The 23,856-nt window shown below is 35.5% G+C and overlaps 1 protein-coding gene across 3 annotated transcripts; it reads left to right on the top strand.

Annotated features, from left to right (window-relative positions):
- Positions 1-5,770: 5,770 nt before the first annotated feature.
- Positions 5,771-22,194, top strand: LOC104229041 (uncharacterized). 3 transcript variants are annotated; one of them, XR_011407504.1, is made up of 22 exons: positions 5,771-6,012; positions 8,557-8,655; positions 8,788-8,939; positions 11,330-11,402; positions 11,916-12,038; positions 12,448-12,556; positions 12,945-13,024; positions 13,151-13,232; positions 14,390-14,529; positions 14,648-14,758; positions 14,896-15,009; positions 15,147-15,236; positions 15,572-15,625; positions 15,805-15,879; positions 16,049-16,124; positions 16,317-16,416; positions 18,085-18,154; positions 19,125-19,195; positions 19,557-19,669; positions 19,830-20,072; positions 20,596-21,028; positions 22,097-22,194. XR_011407504.1 is itself a non-coding variant. In XM_009781612.2 (21 exons), the coding sequence occupies exons 1-21, from the start codon at positions 5,887-5,889 to the stop codon at positions 20,955-20,957; spliced, it is 2,457 nt and encodes an 818-aa protein (XP_009779914.1). In that variant the 5' UTR covers positions 5,771-5,886; the 3' UTR covers positions 20,958-21,176. The 3 variants fall into 3 exon arrangements, 2 of the variants coding, with proteins under 2 accessions (XP_009779914.1, XP_009779913.1); XM_009781612.2 differs by lacking the exon at positions 22,097-22,194 and having other exon boundaries at positions 20,602-21,176; XM_009781611.2 differs by lacking the exon at positions 22,097-22,194 and having other exon boundaries at positions 20,596-21,176.
- The last annotated feature ends 1,662 nt before the right edge of the window (positions 22,195-23,856 follow it).

The raw sequence follows: 23,856 nt of genomic DNA, 5'->3' as shown, positions 1-23,856 counted from the left end.
AGGGTTGTAAATAGAACAAACAGATGATTATAATTCCTTCAGACTTTTCGATTCATGCTTTTCATTGTTACAATCGGTTACACAAATATGGAGGCTTGAAATGTGTACCTGGAAATGCTTACAACGAAGAAGCAGGGAAGTCAGTTAGACATATAGTAGCATACACCAAACAGCAGCAGTAACAGCAGATAGTAACAGAACAAATCCCAGTGCAAGATGCAACTATAGCCAATGGGAAGAGGCAGCAAAATGACAGCAATAAGCAGGGGAGTGGAATCAGAATTCAGACAATCCAATTCCAAGAGAAAGCAACCAATATGAACCAAACAACAAAACCTAGCTGATACTTGAGAGGAAATAAGAACTTATTTGAACAGGTTGAACCAACTAAGGATCGAACAAACAGCAGGAAGAAAAACAGTTTCTGATTTTTGTGATATCCTTCTCCCTATCTCCTTTCTTTTCAAAATTCAATGTCAATTTTCAGTCTTGAAATCTATTTGAGCTATCAAAAAGAATTCTTTCTCAGTGTTTTCTCTTTTCCAAAACTCAGCTCTCAATGTTCAATCTGAGTCCCCTCTCTCTATCTCCCTGTTCTCTTATCTCTAAAACTGATGGAAGTCCTCTTCTTTTATAAGCCTAAAGTCTGCCCTTTAACAACTTGTTCATCAATCACCCAAACACCCTCTCATGTGCTCTCTCTCTTTTTCAGTTTCCACTCAAACCTTTTAGTATACAAACCTCCCATGTGATCTGTTTTTTTTTTCACTTAATTACTTAAAAATAAAACCCTCCCATGACATTCCCTGACAGTTCTCTTTCCCATTTTATTTACTAAAAGCAAACATGGGCAGCAGGAATATAATCTGACAAACATGTTGTCAAACTATTTTAATTCAAAAAGGGCATTTATGCACATGTTGTGCACAAGTGCACATGCCATCAATTCAGATTGCAATTACAGACCAAACCTTAGGTTTCTGAAATCACATTAACAACTATAAGTAACTAAACTTAGTTCTTAATTGATTCAGGCAATGTTTAACAGAAGCAAATCGATTTATTTTGTTCAGACAGTTGAAACTAATTGACGACACATGTCGACTCGACTATATTAGTTATAACACATACAATCGAAACCAAAATCAGACATTTAACAGTATAGGACACATGATTCGAATTGTATTGACTAAACAGAATTGTATCCGAGGAATCAGTTAATCAGTTCAAATTTGAAATTCAACTAATTGCACAACAAATACATACATACACATTATCAGAACAAGTAGAAGAAGAAACTCAATCAAACAACAAAGGTTCAGGCAAGGTGGATAGGACACAGTTGATCGAACTCAAAACACAGATTTCACGAAACATGAACAGCCTTTAGAACAATCACATGGACTAAAACAAATAAAGAAAAGAAAGCAAAACTCACCTTAAAATCCGAAAAATCAAAAGACCCTAGCTTGGACTCGAACAGACCTTTCTTAAGGCTGAACGGACTTTAATCGAAGTGTTTCTCAGATGAGAAACACTTCGATTAAGGTCCATTAGACCTTAATCTCTTCGGCTTGAACAAGACACGGACCATCGACGAGGAACCCTATGGTTCCAAAAATCAGATCTGGGATTCATGCTTCCCTGGTCAGATTCGGACCAAACCAAGCATGGTTTGGTCACGAGGGGGTCTGGGGAGTGTCTGGTATGAATTTAGGGCCGATCGGTGTAGATCGAGTTTTGACTCGAATCTTCAAATGAAGATTCGAGAAGGTGGGGAGGGATTCGAGCTAAATGGTTAAAAGATCTAGGTTCAGGATGGCAAGGGGGTTCTATGGTGTTAAGGATGTGGTCACCGGCGTTCATGCCGTCGGGTTTCTGGTGAAGGGAGATGGGGGCGGCTCTAGGGTTCCGGGGTTCTTGTGAAGATGATGAAAGGCAGGGGTATTTGGATAGGGGGTGGGGTATGAGGGGAAGCTTATATATGGAGTGGGTAAATGGATCTCAGCCGTTGGATGAGGCACGATGAAGGGCCAGGATCCTTCAGCTCGCAGGAAACGGTGTCGTTTCAGGTGTTGGGGTCAAAGTTGGTTCGGGTAACGGGTCGGGCAAATGGGGTTATGGGTGAGAGATCCGGACCGTTGGATCAGCTTGGTTTGAATGGTTGGGATGGATTGGCATTGAAACGACGTAGTTTTGGTGTTAAACTACGTCGTTTTGCGGCCTGGGGGTGGGCTGTGCGGACTGGTGGATTGGGCCATTCACTTGGGCTTCAGATTTTATAATGTTTGTAGCCCAAATTCATTTTAAAACAAAATTTCCCCCTTTTTTTCTTTATTTCTAATTTCTTAAATACACAACCTAATTAAATAAAACTAGACACCATTAATTAACACTTAACATATTTATTTCATGCGTATAAAATGTTAAAAGTAGGTAAAATTAAACAAGGCAACAAATCAGGACAAAAGAAATGCGTATTTTTGTGATCTCCTATTTAACAATCGGATTACGGTTCAAATTACGCACGACACATACATTTTGTATTTTGTTTTAATAAAAATGGGCAAAAATCATAAATAATTAACAAAGTGCCATGTAAAAATCCAAATTTGTACAGCAGGACCATTTGTTATTATTATTATTATTATTATTATTATTTTAATTCTTTTGGAGCGATTGTCGCGCAAGACAAAAATCACGTGCTCACACGTAACGATGAAATATGTCACTTTATGTAACGACCGATTTGGTGTGGACGCATCGTTTTCTTGGGTTTTTCTCTCAATCTCACCCTTCATTAGTATTAAATAATTTTATTTTATCATTTATCCTACCTTTTTATATACCGTATAATCATTTTTCTTTATAATATTGCAAGTTTATTCATCATATTACTGATGCGTGATACCATGAAACGACGATAAAATGACACAATCCATCCAAATATGTATTCATCAAACGATACAGTACAATACAATACAATACAATACGATACGATACATTATGAAACGATACGTAACAACCATCCAAACAAGCTGTTAGGCCCCGTTTGTCCATAATTTATTTATTTTTCAAAATTGTTTTTTAAAATGTGTTTGTCCATAAAATTTTGTAATTTTTTGGAAATTTTTCAAAAATGAGTTTTTCAAAAACCAAAAGTAATTTTGACCATTTTTTCAAAAATTTTAGATTTTTTTCTCCGCTCATAAAGTTGCAACATTTTTTCAAATGAAATGCATGTCCAAACATAGTGGGCGTTTGGACATAAGAAATGTAAATTCCAAAAATAAGTGAAACTTTTTTTCAAGTGAAAGTGGTGTTTGAAAATTAGAGTTGTGTTTAGACATGAATATAATTTTAGATTATTTTTGAAGTTTTGTGAGTGATCTGAATGAAAATTTTGAAAAATAGCTTTTGGAGTTTTTCAACTTTTCAAAAAATTTCAAATTCATCTTCAAATAAAAATTGAAAATTTTATGGCCAAATACTGATTTTGAAAAAAGTGAAATTCTTTTGAAAAAAGTAAATTTCTTTTTTATGTCCAAACGGGCTCATAATTTCAAATTCCAAATACGATTTTCAACTTAACTTCAAATATTACTTTTTTCAAAAATTACAATTTCTATGTCCAAACGTCTACTTAGACTTCTAATAGTGATGAAATTACGCCAGATGGGGGCTCCTTGCAATTGCCACAATTTTCCTTAACCGATTGGTATAGTAATCGTTACGATTTTAAGCGATAGTGTTGAAAAATCCTAGCGATTCGTCCGATTTTGTGGTAAATTTTGATGATTATCATATAATTTTTTTAATGGTTGCTAGTTTTTGTGGCAAACTCTGGTGATCATCATATGAAAAATTTCGGTGATGGCCAGAAGTGCTTAAAATTCTAGCCAAAGGTTATTTTTCTAATACTTTTTCTAACGAGGTCAAAATTTAAATAGCAGCACCGAATGATTCTATTTGTGCAAATCGCCCCTCAAGAATCACTTTTAATTGTGTCTTCAACTGATTAAACACAGTAAGTTATCTTAAGAAAATATATTCGTATATATAAACACACGTGTTACAATTGTTCACATCCTAAGTATTAAAATGACCCGAACCTAAAATATCTTTAAATTGTCGGCAGAAATAAGGTAAATTCATTTGCAATAGCTAACAGTATATTGAATATGTAATGACCTTTTTCTTTTACCTTTTTCCAGTCCTCTGTTTTAAAAGACAAAATTAGAACTCGTAAAACGTCCTTGGGTTTATGTGTGAGACTTAGTTTCGTGAAATTTACGCCTCTGCCATTGGGACTTACGCCCTGAACACGCCCAACGCTTAGCGCACTGGGCTCGCCTAATAGAACATTATGCAATTGTATGTAACTAACCTTGTAAATTCTCATTTTTTTAATAAATCGTTGACTATTCAAAATTACTTTTTTCTTAATCATAAATCATTAAATTGAGAGTATTTTATGTCATGATTAAAATAAAAATTATTGTACGTTATCCACTAGGACTGCTATATAGTTAATTTTAAATAAATCTTTCATTTAAAAAGTATTTATTTATTAACTTTTGTTATGTCTTTACGGTATAATAGTCCATAATTTTTTTAAATATTTTTTTTCACGTTTACGAGATACAATACTTATTAATTTAATAGCTCAGTTTTAGCTAGTAACTATTTACAAATAATTAGTTATCATGGTATTATATGATGAATTATGTGTCACTTTATTAACTTGTTGAAACTTAAAAATAAATGACGCTAGAGAATCATATTGAAATTGTGAATTATATTTTTATATTAATTCTCCTTCAAATATAAAGAATAATAAATAAAAGGAGTATTTAGAAAAATATCAAATTATAATATCGATTTTTTTTTTCAAGATTCATTACTCCTTAAGAGATACATATAAGATTTCGTATCGAATACATAACTTTTGATGTTTGAGTTGTAATGACGTTGCAGCTAATTTGCATATTATGATATATGTTATACTTTTTATATTATTTATAGTTGAATTATACTTTATAAATATTTTAAATATATTATTTGTTATAATTTTATGATTTAACGTAATTTTTATAATTATTTTTTATTTTATACTATTTTAAAATTCTTGAAATTAGTAAAATTTAAAGATCCGTGAGACTTACGCCCCATGTCTCAGGGCTTACGCCTCGCCTCGTAAGAGATAAAACGCCTCGCCTCACGCCCTCGCCTTTTAAAATGTTGGACTCCAGTCCTATCCTTTTTGTTATATTGACTAATGTTCCCCCACAAAGTATCAACTACTATAGAGAAAGTTACTCAAAAATTCTTGTATCATGATTACCTTTTTGTAGTACTTTTTCATTATATAAGAGAACTAAGTGTAATTTTAAAGGCAGCCACAATATTTATATCTATATACATTTTTGCTATGATAGTAATTTAAATTACGTGATGTATTTTGATTGACCACGGAATTCGAGAAAGAGAGATTTTTAAATTTATAGTATAAAATACATTATAAATATTTATTCGACTATAAATTATTTTACTAATGGTAAAATAAAAATTTTTAAGTTAAATTATTTCTTAATATATAAAAAATATTTTTAATTATTTCTTAATATATAAAAAGTTTTAAGTTAAATATTATTTTTATTGAAAAGAAATGCTTCACATTATTTTTTCACAGTACGGGTTAAATGGTCTGCTTTGGGCAAGGGACAAAAGGCTGTAGTAGACCGCGAAGCACACAAATATCAAGCTATCACTCCAGTTCCCATTTGTGCCGCGTATTGTGTGTGTGTGTGTGTAACAGAATATCAATCGTCGTTATTTTCCGGTCCCGTCTCCTCGTCGGTGATCGGAGATCGCTGAGATTCTACGATGTTCAATTTCCTGAAAGGCGTCGTCAGCGGATCTGGAACAGGCCTCAAAGATCTGCCCTATAATATCGGCGAACCTTATTCCTCTGCTTGGGGCTCTTGGGTTCACTATCGTGGCACCTCCAAGGTTCGATACACAAAAATTGTCTCGACGTACTTTTGATTTATTTTCTTATCCTAGCTGAAAAAATGGCTTAGCTTTTCTGTTTTCAATTTGCTGCGATGATATGTGTTGTTTATTGTTGATAGTACAATCAAACCTCTCTAAAATGACATAGTTTGTCTGGACATTTTTTGGCTACTATAACGAACTGCTGTTATAGAAAACACATAATATAAACATAACATTAAAAATCGGATCCAACAACAACAACATATTATCCCACAATTAAAAATCGGATCCAAAAAAAAAAATTGGCTGTTGAAATGCTGTTGTAGAGGATGGTTGATATAGAGAGGCTTTTTATATATTAGATCGTGTGATAAGGACTCGTCAACGCACTCATTTAAATTTTACTACATTTTAAGAGATCTTTTAAGTAGTACTGTACTTAGCTGCTTACTTGTTCAAATTTACTACATTGCAAGAGATCTTTTAAGTAGTACATAGCTGCTTACTTGTTCTCTCCTCTTTGCTTATCGGGTTTCTCCCCCCTCTTTCCTCCTCTTCTTCTCCCCTATTCTTCCTTTCCACCTTTTCTTGAGCCGAGGGTCCGGTCCATCGGAAACAACCTCTCTACCTCTCCAGGTAGGGGTAAGGTCTGCGTACTCACTACCCTCCCCAGACCCCACCCGTGAGATTATACTGGGTACTACATTGCAAGAGATCTTTTAAGTAGTGGAGTTTTGATCCCATGTTTTTTTACTCTTCACATTGAACTTGTTCAATTTTACTACATTGTAAGAGATTTTTAAGTAGTGAGTTTTGATCCCATGTTTTTTACTCTTCACATTGAAGAGATATTCACGTAAAAATTTGGTGTTTTTGATCTTTGCCTTGCTATATTTATTGTTGGTATGTGTATTGATAAAGAAATGAGCTTTGGGCCAAATTCAACCCTAGAAGTTAGCTCAAGAGATGAGGATTGCCCAAGTCATACAAAGAGACCTCCCATCCCGTGAGACTTTGACACCCCTCACGCGCTCAGGACTGGACATCTGGAGCGTGGATAATATAAAATAGGGGTCCAACATTGGGTAAGTAATAAATTGGGATGTGTCTAGCTCCGATACCATGATAAGAAAGGGAGGAGCCTAACTCAACCACAATAGCTAGATCAAGAGCTGAGGATTTCCCTAGCCATATAAAGAGACCTCTCATCCCATGAGAGTCCGATTTGAGACTTTGACATGTACTGTGGCTGCCCATATCCGTTAGTGCTTGAGTTTTCTTGCGCCTTCGTGATTCAAATAGATTGGCGAAGTTTTGACTAGGAATTTGCTCCGGGGAGATATGGTTCTGTCGAAGAGCAAACACCATGTCCAGTGTCTCCGTCGTGAAGAGGAATGCCCTTCGTTGAAAAAAGCAGCCAATCGAGGGAATCGAGAAATGAAATGGTCCAAGTAAAGAAAAAGTTCATGAAAGGAAGCTATGAAGAGGATAGCAAAGAAGGAATTTTCACAGGGAGAACCTAGACAGTTTCTAGAAGAATCCTTTACTTTGTTGTTCATAGTAGCAGCTTGCCAAGTGGGAGAATGAGGACCGTCAGATGGAGGGTGTGAAAGCTATAATATAGAGTTGGAAGCCTTATTTTTGGGACATCCAGAAAAGCTGTCCCATTCAAGAAGCCCCTATTCTCATAAACTATTCGTCTTGGTGATAGAGGCCCGAGATGATGGATAGAGTTGTAGTAGAAGACTATTTGAAGGGCTTTATAGTCAGTAGCATGCAGGATAGTTCAAGTCTCACACTTTTTTGATGAAGTTGTTCAAGTCTCACACTTACTATTTACAAATGATACTCTAGTGTTTTTCGATAATGAATCTCAATTAACATATTTGAGACAAGTGCCACTGTGTTTGCAAGCAGTTTGCACTATCCAGACTAAAGATCAATTTAAATAAGTGTGAAATTATCCAGGTGGGAGAGACTCACAACATTAAACATAGAACAACTGTTCAATTGCAGTAGGACACTTCCTATGACTTAGCTAGACTTGCACTTGCCGCTAGGTGTGTCATATAAATATTGCACATTTCATACAAAAATTCTCAATTCCTTGATTTCCTTATGGCCCTTTTCATGCTAATTAAATTTTCATAAATTTCCTATCATAAAATAATTGAATGACCTTGTTCTGATTACTCAATATTCTGAAGCAATTTATTAAGTGTATGCTTCATAGTGAGAAAATCATAATGAGAGAATAAAACATAATGAAAGAAGAATAGGAAGGGATGGTAGATGTGGTTTATGCAGTAGAATCCTTGCCACGGAACTACAAAATAATAATCCTTCTATGGACAGGTTTGTGACTGTAATTATGGGGGGGGGGGGGGTCCATCTTAAACATTAAAAATCGATAAAGTGTAAGATGTATCATACAGTTATTTAATGTAGACATCTTACCGCTAGCCTTGTGCTATTTTGGCTTTTTTCTTTTTCAGTTTTCCAGTGTGCAAATTAGTTGGTTGACATCAAGTAATTCATTTGGCTTCTCTCTTCAAACAGGATGATGGGACTCCTGTGTCAATATTTGCTCTCTCAGGAAGTAACACAAATGATGGACATCTAGCTGCTGGTCGGAATGGAGTAAAGAGACTTCGTACAGTAAGCTAATTATTGTTTGTAAATTAAGAGTTTGTAATCAGAGTATTACTTCTCATATTTAGCTTAAGGACATAGTTCTATTCTAATTATTGGAGTCCTTCATGCTAACTTTTTCTCCTTTTGTTTTTTCAGGTTAGGCATCCAAATATTTTGTCATTTCTTCACAGCACTGAAGCTGAAAATTTTGATGGTTCTACTACTAAGGTTACCATCTATATTGTTACTGAACCTGTCATGCCACTCTCTGAAAAGCTTAAGGAATTAGGATTAAAAGGTACCCAGAGGTATGAATTTACCAAGGCTCATTGACTTCTTAACATTCTATGCTTAAACAGATTGATTACATGACTTACTTGAATTACAATAATAGTAGCATGTAATTTTTGAATTTTGAGCAGCTGTTGTGTCAAATGTATAATCTTCAACTTTTATTGCATATAATATTTCATAGCTTCCAGAGGTGCAACCTGAAATTAGTGTGCTTTCATATTTATTTTCCAGAATTTGGCATCTATAGTCCATTATAAGGCATCAATTTCTTTTTCTGAAGAACGGCCCGAAGACTTCGGTCTAGTAGTAATAGCGCATCACGTGATGTGTGGATTAGGGTGCAACAAGCAGACCTTCAATTAATCCGACCATCACTAAGAAACTCTCATAGAATCAAACAAGTAGAAAACAACTTTTGGAAATGCCATTAGTTGAGATCCAGAATTCCTCACGTATAATAAATGCTGTTTGTTAAACACTGCATCTCGTCAGCACTAAACTTGTTCTTATCCCAAAAAATGTTAGTGTGCAGGACGGGTAGTTCCCTACAAATCCAATAATGTTAACTCATTGACATGAATCAAGAACATCTAAATGAAAGCCCCCCTTTGCTAGAACTCATGTAGAGCTTTCTTCCAAATAAAGACTTGTAATGCTATATGTACTTAAATCCAAAATTAACAACTTACATACTAAACAAATGATTAACACTTGATCTGAAATACAACATGGCTGCATATGTAAAAACCAAATTCAATAGGATGACAAACTTTTTGTCAACCATAATACCTGCATTTGGTGATTTCGAGTCAAGCTGTTAGAGAAATTAACATGTAGCTAAGCATAAAAGGAGAATTGACCAACATTAATAGCTACCAAATTCGCAAACCTCGCTCGGGGCAATTGAGCATTTAGTTACCAGCCGAGTTTCTTTATCTTTAATTTAAAAATTAACTGCACCCAAACGAGGACTCTTTTTTATTCACCAATGTAAATATTTTTAGTAACTTTAAGCACAATCAGGTAAGAAGAGCAAAAATGTTACCTGGTAGAATGTTTCTAGAAATGTTTCCACTCTCGTCTGTCTGATTTATGTCTTTGTGGCCGCGAAAAGTCGTGTATCCTGGATCCCATTCTCAACCAAGTTAACGCTGAATTGCCATTTTTTAGGTTCCCATCTTCATCCTAGTCCAGTGGATCTCGTCCTAACAACTATCGGCATTTCTGATCTGCCAACTACTGCTCTTTACCATCAATTGGTAGTCCTATTAGAAAAAAAAAACGTCATCTAATCCTAGATTTGTTGTTTTCCGTTTATTGTTAGGGCTTGTTGGTCATTGTCATATTGATTAAGCAACATTTCCACAAGGTTCTTATTACTCCTAAGCTTCTGTGGTATAGAAGAAGAATACCTTTAAAGACAGCTAAGTGAGACACACTCGTTAACTCTTTCGTCAATGGTCCATGATGCAAGTGTCTCAGTTTTATCTGGAGCTGAACCAAACAGCATCTGCAAGAGAGGGAGGGAGGGAGGGAGTTAGTCCAAAACCAAGGAGGAGGAAGAAGGGGCAGAAATAAACCGGAATCAACTCTCTTTCAGCCATAGAAGGAATATTTCAATAGAAAATTGGAGATTAGACCTAGTTATTTAGTTCTCCTCACTCCCCTCGAAAATTGGTTCTTTCAAGAAAGGGCATCTCTTTACCATGTCATATCATGTTGATCTATCTTGTTTTTGCTCTGCTTATTTTCTTTTGAAGGGACACGTTGAAAGGGTGGGTACACTGTTGGTTTCAAAAACCAAATTCTAGTAATTCACGACCAGAATCTTGCCAAATAATTAAACCATTGTCACAAAATTTCAGCTCTTGAAGGCTGAAGGTACTAGGCAACTAAGAAAATTGAGCTTAACATTACCTGGTCGGCAGGAAGAGAAAACTGATGCAAAATCACAAACTAAAATATAAAAAAAAGGCTTCAGAAGAACCTTGCAATTTGAGGTCTAGAAAGTAGAAAGAGTCTTTCAAGCCAGAATTATATGATTAACCTCTCCCTTCCACCGGCTTACTCCATAAGATCTAGCCCTTTCCCCAGAAAACCATCCATTATTTACTATCCAGTTTGTGAACTATGTAGCATGAGTAAGGGAGATGATTGGGCCTAGGCATGGCATAATAGTAATATGGTAGGAGAGAAAAGATACAATGAGGCAATGACAAATTAAACATTCATTAAAAGTTCCAATCAATGTCATTTCTTCTATATCTCAAATTGAATTACTGGGCTCTCCTTCCTTTTGCAATTCCTTGGTGTATCTAGATATTACTTTAGCGTCCTGTCTTTGAAGCTATGCTGTAGTTTTCAGAACTTATGTTTTAATTTATACCTTATTTGATGACGGCAGGGACGAATATTATGCCTGGGGGTTGCATCGAATAGCCAAAGCTGTGAGCTTCTTAAATAACGATTGCAAACTTGTAAGTATGCTTTTGATTAAATTTCATTCGTTCCCTATATCGAAGGAGTGCATCTATGGGAGCTACTTTCTGAGAAAGTGGAAGTTCTGATATTAGGATAAAGGTAAAATATTACAGCAGGGATCTGTTTATTGATGCTTCTTATGAATATCTAAATGCTTGAGCCATGTTGAGTATTTACGCTGTACATTGAGGTTATGATACAAGTTGGATCCTTAGCTTTATTATACATTCCTTGATGCATCCAAATGCTGAAGAGCTCTTCAAGGCCTCATGAAGCCTGAAATATTATTCTTTCATCCGTGGTGAAAGCTTCATCTAATTAAACTAGACTTGGATTTGATCCTTTGGACATAGTGATTAGGCGATATTAATTGTGTTTATTTGATGTATCTGTTTCTTTTTTCTTACTGGTAGCTTTTGAGGTCATTTAATTAATCTTCTGCTTGCAAACTTTACTGGATCACTTGAATATTTGATGGATTATTTTGAGTTGCATTTTTACTAGTGCAGGTTCATGGGAATGTTTGTCTGGCTAGTGTTGTTGTCACACAAACTCTGGACTGGAAGTTGCACGCCTTTGATGTACTTTCTGAGTTTGATGGACACAATGAATCTTCTGTTGGACCAATGCTGGTAAACTGTGATTCTGAATTAACTCACTGCAACATTCCTTTCACTTTTTATGCCATACCAAACCTCGTCTTTAACTCTTAATCACAGGGTGGGCAACTCAAAAATTTTATTGGATCTCTGCATATAGCATTGAAAGAAAAGATAGGATAAATAGAAACCTAATTTCTGTTTCTTCAAGCATACCACATGATGAACTAATTATCCTTGAAAGTTTTTCTTTTAATTCCTCTTTTAGCATAACTGTATTTTCCTTAGAGGATTCATACAGTCGAGTCAACTGATTTGGGATTGAGGTGCAGTTGATTGATTGGTTGATGCTATTCTTCAGTATCTCATTCTTCACTGTTGTTTTCATTTTTTCCGTTGTCACACAGCAATTCAAGTTCATTCTGTGTTTATTTGTGTGCAGCAATATGATTGGCTTATTGGTGCACAATACAAATCAATGGAACTGCTGAAGTCTGATTGGACGACAATCAGAAAATCTCCACCTTGGGCCACAGATTCTTGGGGTTTGGGCAAGTATTTTCTGATTAATTGTCATTATTATTGAATGGTAATAGAATGATAAAACTAAAAAGTTTTGGCTCTCTACTTTCTGAGGTTCCACTTTTCTGATATTGGAATATAGGTTGCAGTTATGAACCTTACCATGCTACCAAGAGCGTAGAAAAAACTAAAATGCTTTAAACATTCAGCATTTCCTCGGCTCATGACATGATTGCTTCTGCTGTACCTTTCTTAGATATTATCATTGTTCTGATGCTTGAGTATTTATTATGGAGTCACCATTTTCTGGATGCAAAATGGACAAGAGAGCTTTTCGCTTATCTATCAAATGCTCCAGAGTTCTTAAATGTTCTTTTTCAACTGCAAATTAATCTTTTGATGCTGTGAAATTGCTAGGCTGTCTTATCTATGAACTGTTTTCTGGTACCAAGTTGAGCAAAACAGAGGAGCTGCGCAATACTGCTTCTATTCCAAAGGTGTGCTGCAAAATTCATTGATTGATTTCTTCTCTTTAGCACCTGTCTGGTTATACTCTTCTTATCTTCCAGTGCATTTTGAAAAATTCATTTCATTTGCAATTGGCTTATTTTCCTGTCTCACAGTCTCTACTTCCAGATTATCAGCGTCTCTTGAGCTCTATGCCTGCTCGCAGGTTGAATTCATCAAAGCTTCTTGAAAATAGTGGTAATATTTCTTGTTCAATTTTATTTTTTGTATCTTATTTATGTTCTCAAGCTGTCCAAGCTCCGTACATCATATGATTAATACTCATCTCATATTCTACTGTTAAACTGTTGTTTTCTCATTGAATTTAGTGATTGTGGGTATTAATTTCAATAAGTTCTAGTCTTCTAGTAGCAGATATGAGCTCAATGTATGTTTGAAAATGTATTTTATCACCATCTGCCTGTGGTCCATGTTTCAATCGAAGGACTCGATGCTGAAGTGGGTTTTACTCTCCACAAATAGCTAATCATTGCTCATCTAGGATAATTCAGGCAAAGCTTTTTTAATGTGTTTTTTGTACTATTTTACGATTTTCTTTTTCCTCCTTATCTTCCTACAACCCATGAACAAGAAGAGGTCATTATCTCTCGTTGCTTTTATGAACCAGTTTTATTTATTGTGATATATTCGTATGTCAGAATGATTCGGGATTCTGTAACATGCTAATCATGACAGTCTTAGCCTCCAATTGATGTCTACTCCAATGAAGATAATCATGTCAATTTTCTGTATTTTGCTTTTGTAATTTCTGGTCTAGTCTAATTTGGTATATTTACCCCTCACAAAGGCTTTGCCTTCTATAACTTTATCTTATACCTGGTTGCATGCTAGTTTATTAATTTATATTGATGCACCTCTTGCTTGGTGAATCAGGATGAATCAAACAGGTAGCCTTTTGGCAGAACTAAATGAAAGTTGAATTATAACTTAGACATTCGTCATACATATATATAATTTTATATATATATATATATCCTTGTGTATATCTTACGTTCCCTAGTTTTCTGTACCCTCCATAGGGTTGTATGTCTTCTATGAACTTTAATCTATCTGAATCAGATCAAGCCATTTTGACCTCACTTTGTGGAATTCATTATGTGGAGCTAATGCTTGAGTCCCTCTTATTAATCTGGTGGTGCTTCCATTGCTCATTTTTCATGGCATATTCTTGCTTTTACTCTTCTAGGGTTTTCTAATTATCAGTTTATCACCCTGGATTATCTAGTCTTGTTTCTTCTCTTTTTACCTGACTTGAAGCGGTAGTATTTCTACTCTGTCCAATGTATCTTTCACTTACTGGATCTCCACTAAAGGTGCTAATCATGCATTGGCAGAATATTTCCACAATAAGTTGGTGGAGACCATTCAATTCATGGAAATACTTAATCTTAAGGATAGTGTAGAAAAGGACACTTTCTTCCGTAAGCTTCCAAATCTAGCAGAGCAACTTCCTCGAGAAATCGTGCTGAAGAAGGTGACCTTTTTTCTTCCATAAAAAATTCGAGTTTGTTAAATAAAGCAAATAGAAAAATTTACTCAAAATAAATAAATGAATTAATTAATAGAGGAAATATAATATCTTCTCTTTGCAGTTACTTCCTCTGCTGGCTTCTGCATTAGAATTTGGTTCAGCTGCTGCTCCTGCTTTAACGGCGCTGTTGAAAATGGGTTCTTGGCTTTCAACAGATGAGTTCAGTGTCAAGGTTGAACTTTTTTCTCGCTCTTCCCTTTTCCCTTTTCCCAACATTATGTACTTTTTACATCCAGCACAGTGATCCCATCTTTTTGGTGTTACGTTTCTGTTTTAACTTATAATTTGAACCGTGTGCATCTATAATAGGTACTGCCTACGATCATAAAACTTTTTGCCTCCAATGATCGGGCTATCCGAGTTGGTCTTCTGCAGCACATTGATCAATATGGGGAGTCATTATCTGCACAAGTTGTTGAGCAGGTGTGGAAGTATTAGATGAATTATGGCTTATTTTTTTTTCCAAGAGCAGAATTATTCTTACTTGAAGGGACACCCTTAATAAGTAAGAAATTCTTTGCACTTTGATGGTCAAATTTCCTGACAAAGCTTTTAATCAGGTTTATGCTCATGTGGCTACTGGGTTCTCTGACACATCTGCTTTTCTTCGGGAGTTGACACTCAAATCTATGCTTGTTTTGGCTCCTAAGGTGTGTACATCCTGCATATAGGTCTTGCACTTTTGTTCTAGCATATAAGCACAAATATCCAGTAAGTTGACCTAGCTGTGCTGCGCTTAACTGTATACTTGAACTAGAACATGCCACTGTACTTATGTTTTGACTTTCTGGAAGTCTGATTACTGATGTTCTATATGCACTGATAAATTTCTTAGCATTTACATGTTATGCTATAGTGCTTATTGTTTCTTAGATTGGTCATCTGTGAACAATATCGTGCTTCATAGTGGTTGAGTAGTTCCATATAGTGTTACTGTTAATTCCTAGTATCACGCTAACTAATGTATTTCCAAAATTTATTGCAGCTCTCACATCGCACGATATCGGGATCTTTGTTGAAATATCTCTCTAAACTACAGGTGTGAAGCGTACAGGGAAAACTGCTAGTCTTCCTTTTTGTGCTTTAATTCGTTGCTTCATAGTGTTTGAAATATCTGTTCAAGCAACAGGCATGTGTCATAATGCAAAGTTTATTCTTCTTGTCCAGGCTTATTTATTTGCTTCTTAGTTTTTGCTCTTCTATATGTGGTGTATGTAGGTTGATGAAGAAGCGGCAATTAGAACAAACACTACTATATTGCTTGGAAATATTGCCAGTTACCTTAATGAGGGAGTAAGGAACTGTGTCTTGATTCTCATACCGCTCCAGAATTTAAATAAGTGACAATATTTCAAATGCCTACTGGCTTTTTACTGATGAAGGAGTTTAAAATAGATCTTATCCATCCCAAGATGTGTTTTACTTCTAACATGATAATTTTAATGGAATTTTCTGCCTGCAGACAAGGAAAAGGGTGCTAATAAATGCGTTCACTGTTCGTGCCTTGCGCGATACATTTTCACCTGCCCGAGCAGCAGGTAGCACCATATATGCTTTGCATTCAACCTTTTTCTTTGACAAGCTAATGATAATATTTTTGAGTTTAATTTTTTCCAGAGATTCTTTATTGATCTTTTCCAGATTCCTTTGGTTGTCTCTGCTTTCTCTTCCCTTTTTAATCCTTGTTCCTCTCTCAGTAATGATGGATGTAAATTTTAATATTGTGGCAGGTGTCATGGCTTTGTGTGCTACCAGCTCTTACTATGATGTGACTGAGATTGCAACCCGCATTTTACCCAATATAGTTGTACTTACCATTGATCCCGACAGGTATTCTTTTCTTAAAGTTGCATTTACTGCTGTGTGGTTATGTTCCACACTAGATTTATAAGGACATCCAAATGGGTTCATAAAAGTCTTGGTTACTCCACATATTGCGCTTTAAGCTCTTCCATTAGATGCTCAGGTTCTTTCATATAGTATCATAGTCAACTTTTGTTATTCATGCTTTTACACCCTCAAGTCCCCATTAAAGTCCATACTTGAAACTAGGTCGAGTTATACTTGCAGGAAACTGTTATATAATATCAAATCTCACATTGGTATATAAAGACCCTTAGATGAATTTACAAAGATCTTGAACTACTTCACCCATTGACTAAAATGCTCTAGGGCTACAAAGATACTTATCAAATCCAGTGTTGTCAAAGGCGCGCTTAAAGCACGCTTAAGCCTTGAAGCGAGGCTCAAAACATGTTGAACGCTTCGCCTTGCTTTGAGGGCGCTTCAGTGTCGCATCAAGGCTCTTAAGGCATACTTTTTCTTGCCAATGAGTGCATCTTGAAAAGGCAACACTGGACAATTGATATTTCATTTTATCGTAATTCTTTTTCAATTTTTCTGTTTGTATATGTGTTATTCATGCTTATAGTTATTGGTCTTGGACTACATATATATAATTTTTACTTTTCTCCAGTTGCGCCTTTTTTCGTTAAAGCCCACGCTTTAGTTGAGCTTTGCGCTTAAAGCCCCAACGGACCTTAGAGCTTTTTTGCGCTTTTCACCTTTGATAACACTGACTTGTCCTTGACAAGGACGTAGGATATCTGATTTCACATGGAATCAGTTTATGCTAGTTTTGAGAACATTTCTTTCCGGGATTACTTTACAACTATGCCTCAATCACTAGTTGGGGTCAGCTATATGAATCGTCACTATCCATTTTGCTGCGTTTGAACTCGTTTCTTTCCAATATTCAGAAAGTGCCACTTTCTGGGATTACTTTAGCTCTTATAAAAATTAAGAAGTTTTTAAGCTTTGCTGTTACTGATACAATCACAGTTAAGGAGCTTGCATTAGCAAATAGATTAGCGTCAATGCACTTGGACTCCATGCCGTTGGTCCTCTGTGATTTAGATGAATTGAACTTTCGTGTTAGTAGTAGGCCTTATTTTTTTTTGATTGGTAATAGTAGGCCTCAGTTTAGGCTATCGGACAGCTATGAGTGCCGGAATCCTCATGGTTGTTAGTTCGATGGATGCTAGGCTGACAGATTCAGCTATCAAGCATTGCATGTTAATGGTTTCAAATATTATGAGTTCCTTCGCTGTCTGGATAATTTATTTGCATTTCTAAATCTTTAAATCTTTCAAAAAGTAAGAATGTTTGTAGTTGTTAGAAACTTTAGGTTTCATTATTTTGTGGAGCCTATTGCTCGTCATAGTGCGAATGTCAAACTCAATTTACAGATAGAAGACCGTGGTAATCCACATATCTGCCATTTGTACTGTTTGTTTGGAATCTTTCCCCTTCCAAAATGGAATCCAAGATAATGCATTTTGTTTGTTTGGCTGGGTTTTGTTCTTAGTTTCTGTGCTTTTGTGTTTGAGTCGCTTTGTTGTTTGTAGCGGATTAGTTGTTATGCTTGGTTGGAAAAGTTGTTCTGATTATCTCTGCGCATATATGCTCTTTCATCACTTGTTTCTTTTCAATGAACAGTGATGTTCAATCAAACGCATTCCAAGCAGTTGATCAGTTTTTGCAATTAGTCAAGCAGCACCATGAGAAGGTATTAATGTATTCTTTTAAAAAATATTCACTTGCACATTAGATGTTCCAGATTTAGCCTTGAGTTGAAAAGCTTGATTTTTGTGATGTTGTGTTGCAGCTTGAGAAAAATTGTTTTCACCTTTTCATAAAACTTGGGGATTATTTGGCATAACTGAAAAGAGAAGGAAAAAAGAAGAAGCTTCTTTTCCACTTTGACATTATAAAACTTGGATGATATGTGGCATGACTATACTCTAGTCCTGTTAAAAGAAGCTGTGTCTTTCTTTCTTGTTAATGACCATAAACTGATGAGCAGGAAGTAGAGTTCTGCCACTTCTTGGGTGCCCTTCCCGGCTTATTAACTTTATAATTAAGTAGCTTCTCATGAATTTTTTCGTATTTCGGAATACTCAACACGCATATTTTTATGTCGGATTAGAAATGAACATTTACGCCCTTCGCTGTATTTTGTATAAAATGTAGTGATGGACTGATATTGGAGCCATTAAGAATGAAGGATATACTTTTGTCACGTAAATATATTAACATTCCAAAAGTTCTCATACAATTTTCTGGCTTTCAGCATGCCACGTCATTCATATAAGAGCATGCCTTTAAGGGTAAAATGGAAACATAAAAAATTAAAGAGTACCCAATTGTGGAAATGTGTCAATCTTTTCAGAACAGACCAAAAAAGAAAGCATCATATAAAATGGAACATAGGCCGGAGGGAGCATGTACTTTTTCTGTTCATAGTTCACAACTGGGTGCTCACCCTCTTTTATATATATGTATATATAAGAAAGATTGTTGAGACAGATAAAATGTATTTACATACCAAACGTTTCCTTAAAATTTTGTGGTATTCGGCATGTCATGTCATACCTATAACTTATAAGTATGAATAAGTATGACGTGTGCTCTTAGTTGTGCTCTTTTTCTCTCCCCCTGTGCATGTTCTGCTCTCATTTGTGTTTTGTCCTCTCTAGACTAGCACTGGAGATACCAGCACCGCAAGCATGGGAACTTCTTCAATGCCTGGAAATGCGAGTTTGCTAGGGTATATAAAGATTTGAGCAATTTTTATGTGGTCATTTTGCTGCTATTGTAAAATAATTGCTATATGTTGCATTTCGGCAAGCAGCTGCAACATAATCATTTTTATCGTCAGTTCCATTCGTTCGCTAAGCTTTATCTGAATTTGTTATCTCAGAATTTCCGTTAACTTGTCATGATGTGAAAATTTAGAGGGTGTTAAAAAGCATTAAAATATTGCCATCTTTGAACTAATACTAAAGAATATTGTGAAGAATTGTTGAAGTATGCATACATTGGGGAGCTATATCGTTTACCCTTTTCATTCTTCAGTTTTTCAAATTCCTGTAAGTTTTCAATAATATGGCCTGAATCTCATATTGCAGTTGGGCTATGAGCTCGTTGACTCTTAAAGGCGGTAAATCCTCTGAGCAGAGTCCAAATGCTCCAGCTAGTTCAACTGTGCCTCTTACTTCTGCAGCCCCCGATGCTAGCTCAAGTACGCATCTTACAAATTCATTTATTTTGCATTTTGCTTCGGGAGTTGGTTGATAATGAATGATTAAGTGTTGCTTTGTTCAAATATTAATCATATGCCTACGAGGATGAACTCATCTCCAACTTGATATTCGTTTTCTCCAAATAATAAACATTTGCAGATAGTTCGGGTATAACACCAATTCATGTAAATTCTAGCAACGATATGACAGATCAGCCTGTGCCATTATCCCCAACATCAACTGATGGATGGGGAGAACTTGAAAATGGAATTCATGAAGGTCATGACAATGATAAAGATGGTTGGGATGACATCGAGCCCCACGAAGAGCCAAAACCGTCTCCCTCTCTAGCAAATATCCAAGCCGCTCAAAGACGTCCCGTCTCTCAACCAAAATCGCAAGGTAATGACGATGTCTATTAAACTATGTGTTCCAGTAGACGCTTACGTTCCTGGACAGTAAGCAGGGAAGTCACGGTTCATTTACATGTATAACTGAAAGATACACACACATATACAAACAACAACAACAACAACGACCCACTAAAATCTCACAAAGTGGGGTCTGGGGAAGGTAGTATGTACGCAGACCTTACCCCTACCCCGATGGGGCAGAAAGACTGTTTCCAATAGACCTTCGGCTCAGGAAGATCACACACATATACAAAGTAAATTCAAATTGGATAAGGGTGATGAACAAGGAGATTCTATCACTGCTAGAAGTCTTCATTGTATCATCAGTGATAATGCCCATCAGAGACTCACATTTAACTAAATCTCGAAATCCTCTTTTCCCCTTCAAAAAAATGGCAATCCATTACAAGTAACAAAACTAGGAAAAAACTTGAAACAAATTACTTATGCGGCTATTAGATCGGTCTAATTTCTATATTGTTTTTCTTTCCTGAGTCTTTATGATATTTCAGTTACAGGTTTGCGAGGAAGCATCACACCAAAGGTAACCAAAAATGAAGACGATGACCTGTGGGGATCTGTACCTGCTTCTGCTCCTGCTCCAAGAACTAGTTCTCAGCCATCAAGCTCTAGAGCAAGTAGACCAGTTGATGATGATGACCCGTGGGGTGCCATAGCTGCCCCAGCTCCTTCATCGAAGCCTTTGAATGTGAAAAAAGGCGGAGCACTTGATGATAATGATCCTTGGGCTGCTATTGCAGCTCCTGTACCAACTGCTAAAGCCAGACCTTCAATTGGCCGAGGCCGAGGAAACAAACCTACGGTTCCTAAATTGGGTGCCCAAAGAATAAACCGAACATCATCTGGAATGTAGATTACAAAATCAAAACTAGGCTCAACACTGAATGAAGAGTTCACGAGTCCTGTAAATTTTACCCTCATCAGGTGAGTAAAAGTTGTAACTGAAATATAATTGAGAGTTGTATTTATTTTTTCCCTTAGTTTGAACACTGTATTTTTTACGCAAATTCATTGTAGCTCGCGGAAGTCATTACATGCGATTTCAATTTGAATTAGCAAAATTTTGTATTTTTTTATCAGTTGCAACGTAAAGTAAGAGTGTATTAACAATATACTCGAACAATATCAAGTTATCAACTAAATGTTAAAGTACCTTAAGTTGGGGTGCTCATTGTACATTCAGTAAATATGAACTTTCTGAAAAGTTAGACTTTAGGGTTTAGACAGGGGAAGAAAAGGATGTAAACAATGCGTCAACTTCTACATATTTTTTTATCAATTCCAACTTAAAATATTCCCTTTTTCAACTTCAACCATGTATTGACAAAATGGCTGCTAAAACTTTAAGTGTGAATGAACGATGTATTCTACTAACCAAAGCTTATTGCAATTTTTAATTTCCAATTCAAACTCAACCACCCATGTGAATGCTATTCTTATTATTTAGTCCAATTGGAATAGACTGTTTTTAACGGATAAAAAAAAAACCAGGCTAGCCAAAATTGCAAAATGTTAAAATAGCTCAACTACTACTTGCAAAAGAACAAGTCTCACATTTTATTTTGCAGTTCAACTAGGAACAATATTCCTACCAGCTAAGCATTTGATAACTGCCCCCCCCCCCCCCCCCATAGGTAATTCTCAATCTTTGCTTTATTTAAATAGAGTAAGATTTCCAAAGAAATTAGGCAAAGAAAGAGGAAGCTCATATCACAAGGTATGTTATATGCTCATTTGTTGATTTCTTTGATCTTTTGTTCATTGATGATAATTATGAGTTTAAGTTATATATATTGGTCAGTGTAAGGAATTTTTTATACTATCTAATTATTCAAAAAATATCTACTGGTAAATCTTCTTAAAATGTGAAATTTAAAATATTGAAAACAAAAGATGTTACCCGTAAGGTAACGTGATAGTGTAAAAATTTCTTACAACATATAACTAAACTCGTAGAATAATGAATAATCAATAGTTCTTTTGTTTATTCAGGGGGAACAAGAAGATGGGTGGTTATAATTACAATCTTCCCTACAGAGCTAAAGGAAACAGGCCAGATGATGATCCCTTAGTGGCATGTTGTTGCTGCCCTTGTTTGCTAGTCGGCTATTTCTGTTCTATCTTCATTCAGTGTCTTGGATTTGATGAACACAGCCACCATCATTGAAATAAACTTTTTTTTTGAGCCTTGAATGCAAAATAAGACTTATGTTTGAATGACTGGTGAAATTCACACTTGTTTCTTGAACTCTTCTAGTCCTTTTTATTTTTTATTTTTTCATAATAGTGACGATGGGAATTTTGGAGTAACGGAAAAGATGTCTCTGTGTGACCTATAGGCAGTGGCGAAGCCAGAAATGTTTCCAAGGGTGTTAAGACTTGAAAGAACTAAAAAAAAATTCCTGACTAAGGGTGTTTAATATATATTTTATATATCTAAAATCAATATTTTACTTATATATAGTGTAATTTTTTGTAATATTTTGGTGAAGGGTGGTCAATAAAAGGTGGCTTCGCCCCTGCCTATAGGTACGTGTTCGAACCATGAAACCAATCACCATCAAAGTAGGCTGCCTATATCACACCTCTTACAATGCGGCCCTTCCTCGCCCTTAACTCGCATGCATCTTAATTATTCTAGCGAGTACCTGTTGCCTTTCACATGTTTGTCTGTTGTTGGTTTATTGTTTGTTTACTTTTTAAGCCAAAAGCACGTATAATCTTTACAACCAATTTTCCGAGCTATTTGTATATCATGCCCCTTTATGATTTTAAAATTAAAGATATGATCTTTTCAAATCTTTTATGTGTAATGACATATCTCTTATATATAAAAGTAAATCTCCCATGTGTAAATAAAAGAAGTAAGGTCATAAAACTAAAAACAAGTTTATAAAAAGTCACAAAACCAATTTACCCCCATTTGTCCTCACAAATATTAGTTAAGAAGGTTCTAATTTTTAAGCGTACAATACACCCTTGTGGTCCGGCCTTTTCCCGAACTCCGCGCATGGCGTCTGTTGACATCCTCCCGAGTGTTTCAAATGCTTAAGCATGGAAATTTTAGCCTCTTCCATGCATCTGTTCATTTCATTCTCAGTGTGTTCATTATTAGCAGTTCACAGAGTTCGAAATGCATATATTTGATTGAGGTAATAGTAATATGTAGATAAACTTACTCATTAATTCGAGTTTGGAATATCTTTAAACTCTGATACAGGCACAAAATTATTAACTTTTTAAAAATCACTGAGGATTTTTTGGTTTAAAATACTAATGAAGTCGAATCCCAAGTTCAAATATAATGTGCAGGAGTTTCTTTGGCTGAGCTTAATAAGTGTCGGAATTTCAGAAGTACCATCAACAAGTAAAATGCGACTTATAACTCGCAGAACGAGACTTATAAGTCGCATACTTGATGTGATCTATAAATCACATTCAGGTATAAGTCTCATTCATAGTGTGTATACAATTTTCATATGCATTAGCATTCCTACTCCCATTATGCATAATAATAATAACAATAATAAGTCTCATTCCTAACATGATTTATAAGTCGCATTTTAGAACAGATGTAAGTCGTTCTTCATATATGCATTTTGCATATTTTTGGAGTTCTCTCAAATATTACACACAAGTGAAGTGTATGAATCACATGCACCCATTAAATCAAAACTAATCCAAGTGAATCAAAAATCCAACGAGAACAAAGTGAAAAAAGAAAGAGCTAGCTAAATAGAAAAGGAAAAAAA

Source organism: Nicotiana sylvestris, chromosome 5, assembly GCF_000393655.2.
Source record: "Nicotiana sylvestris chromosome 5, ASM39365v2, whole genome shotgun sequence".
Lineage (NCBI taxonomy): Eukaryota > Viridiplantae > Streptophyta > Magnoliopsida > Solanales > Solanaceae > Nicotiana > Nicotiana sylvestris.
This window is presented reverse-complemented; position numbering and strand designations above follow the sequence as displayed.

Excerpts from the sequence above, each read along its gene's own strand:
- LOC104229041 (XM_009781611.2), top strand. The coding sequence starts at position 5,887 with ATGTTCAATTTCCTGAAAGGCGTCGTCAGCGGATCTGGAACAGGCCTC. Across the intron at positions 8,656-8,787 it reads GAGTAAAGAGACTTCGTACA|GTTAGGCATCCAAATATTTT; the intron begins GTAAGCTAATTA and ends TTGTTTTTTCAG. Across the intron at positions 19,670-19,829 it reads AGCCCCCGATGCTAGCTCAA|ATAGTTCGGGTATAACACCA; the intron begins GTACGCATCTTA and ends AAACATTTGCAG.